The sequence below is a fragment of the Rattus norvegicus genome, chromosome 3, assembly GCF_036323735.1.
Source record: "Rattus norvegicus strain BN/NHsdMcwi chromosome 3, GRCr8, whole genome shotgun sequence".
NCBI lineage: Eukaryota > Metazoa > Chordata > Mammalia > Rodentia > Muridae > Rattus > Rattus norvegicus.
This window is the reverse complement of record NC_086021.1, coordinates 35,610,668-35,625,567: the sequence shown is the minus strand read 5'-3', so window position 1 is coordinate 35,625,567 and position 14,900 is coordinate 35,610,668. Positions and strand designations below refer to the sequence as shown.

General features: G+C 49.3%; 1 protein-coding gene across 1 annotated transcript in view; it reads right to left on the bottom strand.

The window, feature by feature from the left end:
• Nucleotides 1–1,107: 1,107 nt before the first annotated feature.
• Lamc3 (laminin subunit gamma 3) overlaps nucleotides 1,108–14,900 on the bottom strand; it is a 61,472-nt gene continuing 47,679 nt past the window's right edge. Inside the window, 5 exon segments of the mRNA NM_001107830.1 lie at nucleotides 1,108–3,067; nucleotides 7,904–8,003; nucleotides 8,869–9,015; nucleotides 11,108–11,307; nucleotides 13,144–13,246. Of these exon segments, the coding sequence (NP_001101300.1) occupies nucleotides 2,823–3,067; nucleotides 7,904–8,003; nucleotides 8,869–9,015; nucleotides 11,108–11,307; nucleotides 13,144–13,246 (795 nt within the window). The 3' untranslated portion in view covers nucleotides 1,108–2,822.

Below are 14,900 nucleotides of genomic sequence, written 5' to 3'. Positions count from 1 at the left end.
GAGTCACGTGTCAGGCCTGAGACTTGATTCCTAGGAAGCCAGGTCTCCACCCACTGGGGATGCTGGGACCGTGCTTTGCTGTACATCATGGCTCACGTGAGTAAAGGCTGACCACCTATCAGTGGACACGCCGGGTTAAGGCCAAAGCAATGCTAGATCCTGCCCACGACTTTGTTTTTAGAACTCCCGTTTCTTTTACATCTCACACAGCAGATCCTAATTACCCAATCCCCTGTCTTCACTCTTTCTACCCCAATCTTGGCCTGTTAATTCTACCCCAACTCTGTCAATTCCGCTCAACGTAAAACACCAGCCACATCAACCTCAGCTTCACCTGATCTTTCCTCTCTTGCCTCGGGACACTTTCCCCACGGGTACATGGCACATTTCACCACGAAGCCTTGAACAGAAAATTCTGTTATTTTGACCAAGCAGGGGACTTGACCACCCAAACATTTGACCTGGGGCTGGAGTGATGGCTCAGCTGTTAAAAGAATTGTCTGTCTGTCCAGAATTGTCTGGGTCTGGCTTCCAGCACTCACATGGCAGCTAACAACTATCTGTAACTCCGGTTCCAGAGGACCTGAAGCACGTGGCGCGTGGCTCCCAGATAATGCATGCAGGCAAAGCGCACAGACATAGAAGACAAAAATGAATAAAAATCTCAAAATAAAAGTGATGGCTGAGGAGTGGAAGCTCACACCTTTAATCCTAGCACTTGGGAGGCAGAGGCGGCCAGATCTCTGAGCCTGGTCTACAGAGTGAGTTCCAGGACATCCAGGGCTACACAGAGGGACCCTGTCTTGAAAAAAAGAAGGAATAAAAATAAAAATAATGAGATGATGATATTCAAGCCCAGGGCTTTGTGGAGGATGGTGGTGGGGACTGTGCAGTGTCTTCAACTATTAAGTACAAGAAAGGAGAGGAAAGTTAATTTATAGAGGCAAGACCTAAGCAAACAGAGAAAAACAAAGCTGGGACCAAGGAAGGAGGAAGAAGGAAAAAGCTGCCCATTTCAACAGCCCCAGGCTCCAGGCTCGTCTAACCCTTGGCAACCTCTCCTAGCCTAGGATTCCAAATCACTGTCCCAGTGACTTCCACTTTCCTGTTGAAGCTAATCTGGCTCTCATTTTGGCCTTGTGACCAAAAAGCCTTGACAAAATAGAGCATGCTTTACAACCTGCCCTAATCTAAGTTTGCAATGACCTGTGCTGGCCAGGCTGGTGCCCTGTAACCTTGGCTGCCGCCTACCATCTTGTATGGGCTGTTCTCCTCTCTGTCTCTCCACACTTCCAGGCCCAGGCCCATGTCCTCCTCCCCTCAAAGGTGTCCCTCCTTTCCCCTTACAGGACAGAATTAAGTTCCGTTCTCTGTCTCAGTGTCTCCACCCTGAACCAGGGATCAGCAGAGAAGCTCTCTGCATACCACCTCTATCCGGGCCCCTCACCTTTGTCTGAAAGCCCCCTGGATCTGAGAGGAAAGGTGGTGGTCACAGTGCCCCTGCAAAGCCCAACATAACAGACCCCAGCATGGCACAAGGCCAGTTCTGCCACCTTCCCACATGTGGGATCACAAACGTAGGTTCTACCTGCTTTCGGGGCCAGCCACAGAAGTGCTCTGTGTATACCCGCAGCAGGCCCTGGCTGCCACACCAGCACTGCAGGATCGAAGGCACAGCACACAGCTCAGGAAAGGGTCCTTTATTTCCTCATAATCAGAATCAGTCCACGTAACTATCTGTTCCTCTGGGACCTGGGGAAGGGATTGGCCTTGCAAAGGTGACTGTTATCCCAGCGCCTAGGCCCGGCTGTGTGCTAAGAGAGTTCTGAGAAAAAGAGGGGGCATCAGGAGGAAATGCCAGGGATTTCTAGGAGAAGGCAGTCCACGGGCAGCAGGTCTAGAATGACAGCCAGGCTCTCACACCCCTGTGGCATACCTCAGGGCAGGCGGGGTCACAGGACCAGTCTGAGAAGTGTCAATCATAAGGCTAACCGGCTTGGCAAGGCCCAAAGGGCTGTTCCCGGTGTCATGACCCAGACCCTGAGGAACCTGGTACTTCAGGTAGGGAGTGAAGGTGGTTGGGTCAGGTGCTTCCTCGATGAAACAGCTGTAGTGCATGTCTCCAGAGGGAATCATCCACAAAAGACACTAACATCTGTACCTTGCCCTGTGGCTTTGCAGGCCCACATGCCGCAGATGCCACTTCTGGAAACCCTGTTAGGATCTGGGCATCTCTTGATCTGTCTGGTACCTCAGTTCACAGAGCTTCTGGGTGACCAGTTAGGGACAGAGGAGTATAGTGGGTCCAGGGCCAGTTCTGTGACCATGCATGTGGGACTTTCTGAGGCTTCTCAAGATCTCTGAGGATAGTTTCTCAGCCTCGGAGGTACCACCCCCGTTCGGCCCCTGATTTCTGGAGGGAGGGTTGTAGATATGTCAGCCCTGCAGGGAAATATGTCCTAACAGGACCCACCCAGGATGCAGAGTATACCCAAGCTCAGGACTGCCTCTTGACAGCTCTAGTCTTTCATGTGTGTGCATCCACATGTGGTCTTGAACACACAAGTGCATCGCGCGCACATATGTGCAAATGCAGACATGCCCCTTACTGACCCTGGGGTGTGTATGCTGATGCCTGTTCAGGGAGCACACACTGAGGGCTACACACAGGGCCATCTGTGGAGGAACAAACATGTACTACTCCTGCTGCAGACCGAAGACACACCGGCAAAGAAGCATTCACATGAACATACAACAGGCAGACCTGGGACACCTACGGGGAGAGGACAGGAAGCAGCAGGGTGGGGAGGGTGTGCCAGGGTCTAGCTGGCACAGTTCTCTGGTAGACTGCTTAGAATGGTCTCCAAGTTGTGCTTGTCAGCGCGGATCTCAGCGAGGTCGTTCTCAAAGCTCTGGATCTGCAGCTCCTGTCGAGCAGACTCTTCCTCCAGCTGCCTTAGTTTGTGATGCAAGGATCCATGTGAATCCAGCTGCAGCCTCAAGCTTTCTAGTGCCTGCTGGGTCTCGTTCAGGGTCTGAGCAGGGGCTTGGTGGGTACCCAGGGACCCTGTAGATGAGCACAGACAGCCTCAGCAGGAGCCAGCTGCCTGCAGGAACCACTCCCCCAGTCAGATACCCAGAAACTGATCTGTTCGCCACGCACTGAAAAAAAAAAATTACCTGGAAGGGGGTGTGAGAGGGTGTGAAGACCTGGGTGTCTGTGCCATGGAGCTCACATGCAGAGGAAAGAACTGGGGCTAGAGAAATGGCTCAGCAGTTAAAAGCACTTGCTGCTCTTGTAGAGGACCCAGGTTCAAATCTCAGCACCCACACGGTAGCTTACAAAGCACTGTAATTCCAGTGCTAAGGTATCTTACACCCTCTTTCGCCTCTGTGGGCACTGCATGCATGTGGTGCACACACACACACACACACACACACACACACACACACACACACACACGTAAGACGTTCATGTGCCAAATAGAAATAAAAAATTTAAACAAGTCTCAAAGGTTTATTTTTTATTTCTTTGTAATCATGGCTGTCTCGTAGACCAGGCTGGCCTTGAACTCATAACTCAGAGTTATGCCTCTGCCTCCTGAGTGCTAGGATTAAAGGTGTATGCTACCATCAACCAGCAGGGTTTTTTTTTTTATTCCTAATACTTTATTTATATTTATTTATTTGCTGTGGAGTGGGGTGGGGTACATGTGGAGTCTGTTCTCTCCCTCCCTCCACCATGTGGGTCCCAGGGCTGGAATTAAGGTGCTCTGTCCTGGGAGTTGGTCTCTTTACCCACTGAGCCATTTCCTGGCCCAGTAATTTTTTTTTTAAAGGCCTTAGTGAGTTTCCTCCAAACATCTGTTTCCTCATCTACAAAACTGTGTGAGAGAGGTCACAGGATCTACTCTGGCTCAAATGTCTGCACACATTTGTAGATAGCATCGTATGTGGGGAAGTGGGCTCACGGAGTAGACAGCATGGTATTCAGATTCAGACTGGATCCAGGGGGCAGAAAAGACAGGAAGGCCTGCAGGCTCAGAGGGCAGACAGTGGGTTTCTCACCCTGGCCCCCTTCGTGAATTCTTTCCACTTCTTAGGAATGAACCTTTCCAAGAGACAAAGAATGGGGCCAGGTGCTTACACTGGAATGCAGTGTGGTAGCATGGAGTCCAAGTCTTTGTCACGTTGTCATCAAGTATGACATTCAACAAGAATGGAGCTCAACTGGGTGGGAAGGTGGCAGGGCAGAAGTCAGCACCAAGTGGCTTCTAATCCTTCTAGGTCCTTCTGAACCTCCCAGGCAAAGAACAGGAGGTCAGAGGGCAAGAAAGAGCAGGGGAAGACTTAGATAGTCATATACAGGAGAACACAAAGTATCTTCTACAAAGCTCAGGGGTTGGAGACTTGGTTCCCAGCTGGTGGATCCAACTGTTAAGAGATTGGATCGTGGGCTGGAGAGATGGTTCAGTGGTTAATAGCTCTGACTGCTCTTCCAGAAGTCCTGAGTTCAAATCCCAGCAACCACATGGTGGCTCACAACCATCTGTAATGGGATCTTATGCCCTCTTCTGGTGTGTCTGAAGACAGCTACGGCATACTTATATATAATAAATAAAATAAATCTTAAAGAGAGAAAGAGAGAGAGAGAGAGAGAGAGAGAGAGAGAGAGAGAGAGAGAGAGATTGGATCGTGGATACCCTGGCATCTTCAATGGCTATAGAATCTAATTTTTAGACGTGGTAACCCTGCATCCTTTAAACTTTTTAAAAAATTATGTTTATTCACTTAGTGTGTGTGTGTGTGTATGATCTGCTGGGAGCACAAAGTGGTATATTGAAAGCTCCCGCTACAAATGAACTCCAGGTTCAGTGAGACCCTAACTCAAACTATGAAGTAGAGGGTCATTCAGGGAGAAAGGGTGCTTGCCACCAAGACTGATGGCTTGAGTTCAGTCCTGACCTACATAGTGAAGTCAAAATAAAATAAAAACTTTAAAAAGAATTAAGTAGCCTGGCACAGTGACCTTCAATCCCAGTACTCAGTCAAGAGCAGAGGCAGGAGAATCGGGACAGCCTGGTCTACATAGTGAGTTCCAGGACAACCAAGGAGAACCTGTCTTAAAAAACAAAAACAGGGGCTGGAGAGATGGCTCAGTGGTTAAGAACACTGACTGCTCTTCCAGAGGTCCTGAGTTCAATTCCCAGCAACCATATGATGACTCACAACCATCTGTAATGGGATCTGATGCCCTCTTCTGGTGTGTCTGAAGAAAGCAAGCATGTCCTCATATACATAAAATAAATAAATCTTAAAAATATAATGTGCAGGGGTTGGGGATTTAGCTCAGTGGTAGAACGCTTGCCTAGGAGGCGCAAGGCCCTGGGTTCGGTCCCCAGCTCCGAAAAAAAGAACAACAACAACAACAACAAAAAATTATATATATATATATATATATATAATGTGCAGAATAATAGAGAAGATACCCAAAATCAACATCTGACCTCCATACACAAGCCTAACACTCATGTGTGCTCTTACACACACATACACACACAGACACACACACACAGACACACACACACTCAGACACACAGACACAGACACACTCAGACACACATACACACACAGACACACACAGACACACTCACAGACACACTCACACACACAGACACACTCACACACACAGACACACTCACACACACAGACACACTCACACACACAGACACACTCACACACACAGACACTCACACACACAGACACACATATACACACATGCACACAGACAAACACACCCAGACACACACACACAGACACACAGACACGCACATACACACACCCACACAAACATACACAGACACGCACAGATACACACACAGATACACACACACACACACAAAGGGAAAGCACCCCGTGAGTCTACTTTGTTGAGTTCACTCCAGAGGGCAAAGCCACAGAAAGAAGGCAGGTGACAGGCAAAGGTGACAGGGGAGCCAGTGTTTGTTTAATGGGCCCTTTCTCTTTGGAAAGTTCTGGAGATGGATGGGTCGACACTGGGGAGACAATAATGTTGAGTGTGTTTAATGACAGAGGCCCAGACACTGGGGGCCCATCAGTCTCATCGGTGGCACTAGAAGGCGGTTGTCACATCCCTAGCGGGATGAAGCTAGACGGTAGAAGACGCACCCCGAGAGGGATATTAACATGTCTGCTCCTTCCTGGCTGCCATCAGGTGACCAGACCTCCTCCACCAGTGAGTTATCACTAGGAAATGCAGGGCTACCAAAGGCTCAAGCAGGGCCACTAGACTTTACCAAAGCAAACCTTTTCTCTCCTCTCCCTGGTCCTTCTCTCTTGCAGTGCCAAGGACAGAACCAGGCTATGCGCCAGCTAGATAAGGATTCTACCATGAGCTATATTCCCCACCCAAGTCCTTCCTCCTTTTCATCTGATTATCTTGGGCGGCTTGCCACAGTAATGGAAGCTGACTAACACAGTCATCGAAGCACGTACTTAAACGCGTTCACAAAAGGACACTTTATGTTATGCGTATCTTACCACAGTTTTTAAAAATGTGTGCTGTTCATTCCAGCCCAGCTTCTCTGACCTTTGACCTGGACCCCCAGGCCTGAATGGGTACCAGCTCTTCACCCAAAAGGCCCTAGCCGTTCAAATATAAATGTTCTCTGCTAAGCCTATATATGTATATATCAATCTTTATGTCCATGTGAATGTATGTGGATGCCCTCAGAAGAGGGTAGTCAATCCCCTGGAGTTGGAGTGACAGGCTGTTGTGAACTGCATACCTAGGTGCTGGGACCAGACTTGGGTCCTCTAGAAGAGCAGGAAGCAAATGGTCTCGCTATGTATCCAAGGCTGGCCCAGAACTTGAAGCTATCCTTCTGCTTCAGCCTCTCAATGGCCAGGCTTATGAGCATGAACTACCCAATCTGGCTTCAGCTGGAATTTTCTTTCCTCGCTGTGAGCCAGCGTTTGCAGACTTCTCCCCAGATATGCACCTCCTAAGTCAAAATTCTCACTCTTGCTTCACAGGTGGGGGAAAACAGTTCAGTGTGACAAGCCCAGAGTCCCGCCACTCAGTGTTGTGTTTTATAAAAAGATAAGGAAGGGGTATGTTTGGTGGAGTCGAGGTTTGGTATGGGAGAAGGGGGTTCCTCTGCGGGTCCAGGCTGAGGCATCCCTTCCCCTTCTGAGGTACCAGCCAACGACAGTATAGTATAGAATAGAGTTTATTCATGGCATGGGGAGGTGAATTGAGAGGAATGGAGAGAGAGAGAGAGAGAGAGAGAGAGAGAGAGAGAGAGAGAGAGAGAGAGAGAGGAGGCCAGCCATGAGCATGTGGAGAGAGAGAGGGGAGAGGGGGTAAGGAGCAGGAGCAAGAGGAGAAGAAGAGGAAGCAAGAGAGAAAGGAGGGAGCAAACAGCTCCTTTGTAGTGAGTGAGGTACACCTGGGTGTTGCCAGGTAACTGTGGGGCAGAGCCCAGACTAAATGCCAACACTCAGGAAGACACAGAGCCAGCCTAGAATACCCGTCTGTCAAATCCCAAATCGAGTCCAATCACCACATGCCCCTTGCTTTTCCGTCATCCTGTCTACTCCCTAACTGATTATTCGCCTATCGGGAACCCGAGGGTGACCTGGAACATAGGGAGTTTTCTGTCTCCCCCCAAACACACCAGATTCTCCAGACTAGAGCAACTGATGTGGCCCTGGAGACACAGTGAATTCAATCCCAGACACCCACCCTGCCCTACACAGGGCCTGGGCGGCTACAAAGCTTGGGGTAGGTGACAGGTTAGAAGTGGAAGCCATGCATTTTAAGACAAAGAGAAATGTCCCTACAACTGCCTCTCAGGGACTCGCCTTGGGGTCTCCTTACCCAGTTTCGCGAGCAGCTCTGACAGGACCTTGGTGTCCTTCTCCAAGGAGATCCGAGACTCTCGGATCTGGCGCTCCACAGTGCTCAGCCCAGAGGCCACCTTGACCAGAAAGAACATCTTAGTGACTTCCTGGGGTGGCTGGGTGTGCTGGCTAGCTTTATGTCAAGTCGATACAAGCTAAAGTCATCTGAGAGGCAGGAATCTTAACTGAGAAAATGCCTTGGTAAGACTGGGCTGTAGGCAAGGCTATAGAGCATTTTCCTTCTCTTTCTCTTTCTCCTTCTCCTTCTCCTTTTCCTTCTCCTTCTCTTTCTTGCTCTCTTTCCTCCCTCTTTCTCTTTCCTCCCTCTCTTCTTTCCTTCCTCCTCTTTCTTTCTTTCTCTCTCTCCCTCTCTCTTTCTTTCTTTCTTTCTTTCTTTCTTTCTTTCTTTCTTTCTTTCTTTCTTTCTATGTGAGTGCTCCATTTGCATGTATACATGCTTGCCAGAAAAGGGCATTGGATCCCATTACAGATTATTGTGAGCCACCATGTGGTTTCTGGGATTTGAACTCAGGACCTCTGGAAGAGCAGTCAGTGCTCTTAACTGCTGAGCCATCTCTCCAGCCCCTAGGACATTTTCTTAATTAGTGATTGATGTGGATGGGCCGAGGCATGCTGGGCGGTGTCACCGCTGGGATGATGGTACTGGTTACTTTAACAAAGGAGGCTGAGCAAGCCACTGGGGAGCAAGTCATTAAGCAGCACCCCTCTATAGCCTCTGCATCAGCTCTCGCTTCCAAGTTCTTGCCCTGCCTGAGTTCCTGTTCTGACTTCCCTCAGTGATGAATTCTTATCTGGAGATATAAGTGGAATGGATCCTTCCCTTCCCAAATGGCTTTGGTCATGGTGTTCTGTCATAGCAATGACAATCGTAACTAAGACACTGGCCATAGAGGGAAAGGCATGAGGGCTGGGCACACCCACCTGTTTAGCTTCTTCCAGCTCCTGTTTCCGTGCTTCTGAGGTCAGCACCAGGCGAGAGGCCTGGCGGAGTGTGGCCTGGGTCTGGCTGGCGAGTCGGCTGGCATGACGGTAGTTCTGCTTCCCTTCCCTCAGGAAAGCTCTGGCAAGCTGCAAGACAGCAGTAGGGAGGGCAAGAATGAGCCCTTTGGGAAAGAGGAACCTTGTTTTTCTTTTTCAGTACTGAAGTTGGAACTGAATCTCGAACATGCTAGGTAAACACTTTGCAGCTGATCTACGTGCCAGGACCAGCTCTTATATTTTATTTTGAAATAAGGTTTCTCTGCTGCCTAGGACAGCCTTGGATTTGTGGTCCTCCTGCATCAGCCCTCGAAGTAGCTGGGATTTAGGCTCGTACCACCAGGTCTGGCTTGAACAACACTTCTTACAACATGATTCCAAGCAGTGTACGTCATAATCTAGAACACAGTCATTCATTCATTCATTCATTCCCACACTCAACAGGTATGCACTGGAGACGGGATGTGTCTCCAGTATAAATTGTTACAAATTGGGGTTGGGGATTTAGCTCAGTGGTAGAGCACTTGCCTAGCAAGTGCAAGGCCCTGGGTTCCGTCCCCAGCTCCAAAAAAAAGAAAAAACAAACAAAAAAATTGTTACAAATTACTCATCCCTCCTTAGTGGAGAAATTTTACCTATTTTATAGATGGGGAAACAGAGGTCCAGGGATGGAGAAGAGGAGTCGTGGGGCAAACACTGCACCTAGTATTTCCAGTTTCAGGTCGGTCGTTTGGGAATTTAGGCACCAGAAGAGAATTCACCTGAGTGTGAGTAGTGGACTGGAGGATGGAACACATGTGAACATAAACACACACACACACACACACACACACACAACACACAACACACACACAACACACAACACACACACAACACACACACCACACACACACCACACACACACCACATACACACCACACACACACACAACACACAACACACACATAACACACACACAACACACATCACACACACAAACACACACACACCACACACACACAACACACACAACACAACACACACACACAAACACACACACAACACACACACAACACACACAACACACACACAACACACACACAACACACACAACACACATACAACACACACAACACACACCACACACACACCACACACACACAACACACACACACAACACACACACAACACACACAGACACCCCACACACACCCCACACACAACACACACAACACACACACACATACAAACACCACACATACACATACACCCCACACACATACCCCCCTACGACACACACACACACCACACACCACACACACTCACACACACATCACACACGCACACACACACCACAACACACACACAACACACACAACACACAACACACACAACACACAACACACTCACACACACAACACAACACACAACACACACAACACACACACACACAACACACACAACACACACACACACAACACACACACACACAACACACACACTCACACACACACAGTGGTTAGAATTTGGCCGCAGTTAGAGATAGCGTAGGGGAGGGGAATGTGGCTCCCTTGGATGTGTTTGCCTTGACTGCGTGAGGCCCTGAATTCAGTCTTTAGCAGGGGATAAACTGGGGTGGGTGTGGGTAATCATTCTCAGTCAGACAGTGAGTTGAAGGCCAGGCTAGGATAAGTGAGATGGGCAAGAAGTTAACGAGTGGGGGCTGGAGAGATGGCTCGGCAGTTGAGATCAGCTGTTGCTCAGTGGACCTGGGTCACTCGCCCGCACCTACAGTTCACAGCCAGGGGATCTAGCGCCAGCGTCTGACTTCTGTCCATACTAGGCACATCCAGAGCACACACACATACATGCAGGGGAAACATTTGTACAGATAAATTAAAATAAGTAAATCTAAAAGATTATTTTAAATATTAATAAGATGAAATAAACAAAACAAAGAAAATCTAGATGTTTAGAGAATAACCCAATGGGCCCAGGTATGAGCCTTGGTCATGTGACTTAAGCCTTGAATTCGGCTCAGCCTAGAGTCTTCCCATTCTCACAGGGCCACCAGTGACTCCTTGAAAACTTAGTGAGGTCACCCACGTGAACTCCTGATCTGGGAGCCAGGACCCACAACAGTTCAGCAATGTGGCGTCTTTGGCACCAAACCGGAGAAAGCTGCTGCCGTCCTGAACCTGACCTTGGCATTCTCCTTGGACATCAGTTCTGCTTCTTTGCTTCTCTTCTGGGAGTTGGAGGAGAGCGAGGCAGCATTTCCCAGCATCCTCTCTGCCTGCTTGGTCTTTCTCTTCGTGTCCTTCAAGAGCCTGGTCCTGATGCTGCCTGCTTTCCTCTTCAGCGCTGCCTGCTCCTTGGGTAGAGGGAACCTTAGCTTCATTCCTGCAAAATCAGCCAAGGCTGTGGCAGGAGGAACAGACCCTCATTTGAAAGCGTACATGGTGTCGACTGGATGCTTGGCCAGCCCTGGACTTTGGACAATGGGAGTGGAGGTTGGAGACAGAGGAGATCTCTGTGGTCCCTTCTCAAGGTGATCTCCGGGGGATAACAAAAGGAGTGAGACATTGTCCTCATCGAATGCAAAGGCCCATATGCTATTATGTGTCTGCGTTGTGGTCTCTCTAAAGTCACATCATGTGGTAGACACAGCCTAGAAAGTCTCTAGACAGTGATGGGACAGGGTGGGAAGAGTTTGGGGGGGTTGAGGCCGGAAGTTCATCTTTTGGGATATGGAAGAGTCACGGGGACAAATTTCTACCCAACACGTGCAAAGTCTTGTCCTCAATGAGAAGGTGACACCTGGGAGAGGTCATGGGCGTTTCAGTGTGGAGAGAAGGGAACTGAGGGCAGCTGGCCATGAGACATACAAGGGGCAGCTTATAACCCTCCACTGTGCTGATGCCCCCTAAATAAATAATAATAATAAATAACCCGCGACATTCCATAGCACAGATTTACGTTTCCCTAAATGTGGCTGACTCTTGGTTACAGAAGCTCCTTTTCATAGGAGGGCCACTGAGTGTGTGACCAAGACCTTAGGCCTTAAGGAAGCTAGAAAACAAGATCTGCCCTGTCCCAGCTCCACTGGGCTAAAGATACATTTCCAGTGTGCAGCGGGCAGGCGCCGAGTGGAGTGGACAGAGCCACAGAAGCTTCTGTTTGGAGCGAAGATGGTATGTGGGAGGAGCCAATCACTGAGCATTCCCTGAGGCAGAGAGATAGAGAGCGCTCAGCTCTGACTCCAAGGTGGATAAGAATTGATTTTCTCATTCTACCCACCTGTAAAACAGGTCACTTGGCTTCTTTTGAGACAGGGTTCCTCGTGTGGCCCTGGCTGTCCTGGAACTCAGTGTGCAGACCAGGCGGGCCTGGGACTCAGAGGTCCTCCCTCCTCTGCCTCCCGTTGCCACCATCCCCCACATAACTCCATTTTCTTAAAGCTGCAGAAGTTTGGGCAAGCACGAAGCCTGCCCCCGCTCTAAAGAGAAACTCTGCAACAGAGTTTCCAGTTTTGTTTTGTTTGGGGCCTTTACTTACAGGGTTTCCTTTAATAGCTCAAGCTGCCTTAAAACTTACTATGGTAGCCCAGGCTGGCCTCAAGCTCCAGCCCTCTTCCTAGCTTAGCTTATCTAAGGAGTAAAGGTGTGAACCACCATCCAGCCTTTTTTTTTTTTCCTTTTTGGACAGATTCTCATGCTGTTCAGGATAGTCTCAGAGTCACTATATAATCCAGGATGAACTAGATGATCCTCCTGAGTGCTGGGATTACAGGCGTGCATGGCCATGCCTGGTTTATTTAGGGCTGAGGATCCAGCACAGAGCCTTATGTACATTTAGCAGGCACCATGTTAACTGAGCCTTATCCTTAGCTCCTGGTTTTGCCTGTGCTGAAGATGGGACTTGGGACCTCACAAACATTGGACAACTCTCTATCACTGAGCCACACCCCCTGCCGGTGACAACAGAGTCCCTTCCCATCTGGTCCTGAGGAACTCTGTGGTCTGATAATGCTGGGAGCTAGTTGGGGTGGCCACAGGGCTAGTACCCAGCGAGTGCCATGTGAGACATAGAGAGACAAGCATCCAGGAAGTCCCGAGAGGCAAAAGGACTGGCCTACCTGGTTAAGTCTATATAACTAGACTCTGTTCCCCGTGGGTAGGCATCCCTGGCTAAGGCAAGTTGACCGTCAGCATCCAGGGCTCAGCAGCACACACGTACCCTCTAGGTCAGCTAGCAGGGTCTTCGCTCCTATGACGGTCACCTTAGCAGCTTGGACAGCTGAGGAAACCTGTGTCAGGGCAGCTGTGGTCTTGTTTCGTAGCTGGAAAGAGGAAAAGAAAGACAGGGTCGCTGCCTGGAGAGAGATCAAGGGGCCCCAGATGGACAGGCTAGGCCCCAAATCTCAGAATGACTGACTGGAGATCGCCCTGATTCTAGGAACCCTAATCTGGTTACATGATTACAGCCCCAAATCAATCCTAAGAAGACTCCTGTCTGGATGACCAGAAAACTAGAACCAAAGGAAGAAGATGGAGACAACAGGACACTTCAGTCTCTGACTCTATCAGCCCCTGGCTATAAACAGCTCCTCCTCACAGAGTAGCAACACCTGCCCCATGGCCGCTAGATGTGACTAGATAGGAAAGAACTCAGGTTTGATTGTGCAAGATGTGCAAGAGAGGACACAAAGAATGTAGGCGTCACAGGAAGCTGATTGCAGGGCGTGGCTCAAACTTTGAATTCTTGAACTTACAGCAGCTGGGCCAATGCACGCAAGCTCTGCCTACCATTAAGCCCCTCCCTCGACACCAGCATCCTGTTGTGGGGCGGGGCATCACAAGGTCCCGCCCCTCCCTGTGGATTTATACTAAGGTAATGAGGTAATCCGTGATGGTCTGAATGAGGACGGACCCTCCTAGGTTTATATATTTGAATGTTTGATCCCCAGTTGGTGGCAGTGGATTGGGTGTGTGGCCTCGTTGGAGGAGGTCACTAGGGGTGGGCTTCCAGGTTTCAAAAGCTCGGTCTTGCTCTCTCTGTGTCTCTCACTTACGGATCTCAGCTACTGCTTCAGCACCTTGTCTGCCTCCCTGTCCGCCTGCTACCATGCTCCCCGCTGTGATGATAATGGCTGAACACCAAATTCAAAGCAAGCCCCAATTGACTGCTTTCTTTTATAAGTTGCTTTGATCAAGATGTCTCTTCACAGCAAGAGAATAGTGACACAGACAGAAGTCTTGGTCCTGTAAGCAACCCCATTGACACTCACTGGCTTACACAAAAGATCCAAGGGTAGGAGAGCTAACTTGTTGGGAAAATAAGCCAAGAGTGGGAGGCTGATGAGAGCCTTGGACCATAGCCTGTCTATACTACTAAGGACAATGTCTCCTCCCTCCATCAATCATTAGCTCCTCCCTAGGGAGGAGTGGGACCTTGTGACACTGCCCCATAACAGGATAAATAACACGAGATTGAAATAATCATGTCACATGTATGAAGCTGTCCTAATGAAACCTAATACTACATGTCATTAATATATGCTAATAAAAAGTTTTTTTAAAGCAAAGAATTTGGGCTGGCTCGGTGGGTAAAGGTTCTCAAGGCCTCACACCGAAGGAGACAACAGACTCCCACAAGCTGTCCTCACGTTGTAGCAAATGGGTGACCCCGCCCATGACCAGACACGAAATCTAAATAAATGTAGTAAATAAATAAAAAAATAAAAGGGATGCTTGGTTACTTTGAGTGTCTGGGTTAAAGAGCGCGTGACTACGGTCTGTGGGAAGTCTCAGAGGGCAAAGATGTTTGCTGCCAGGGCTGACAAATGCAAGTTTGAGCCTCAGGACCCAGCTGGCAGGAAAAGAGAGAAAAACCCTGACTCTGACCTCTGACCTCCACAGGGCTACGGCTCCTGCATGGGCTCACAGGAAGTCAGGGACAGTGGAGGGGTGTGCCGGGCCTCAGACAGGGAGTGG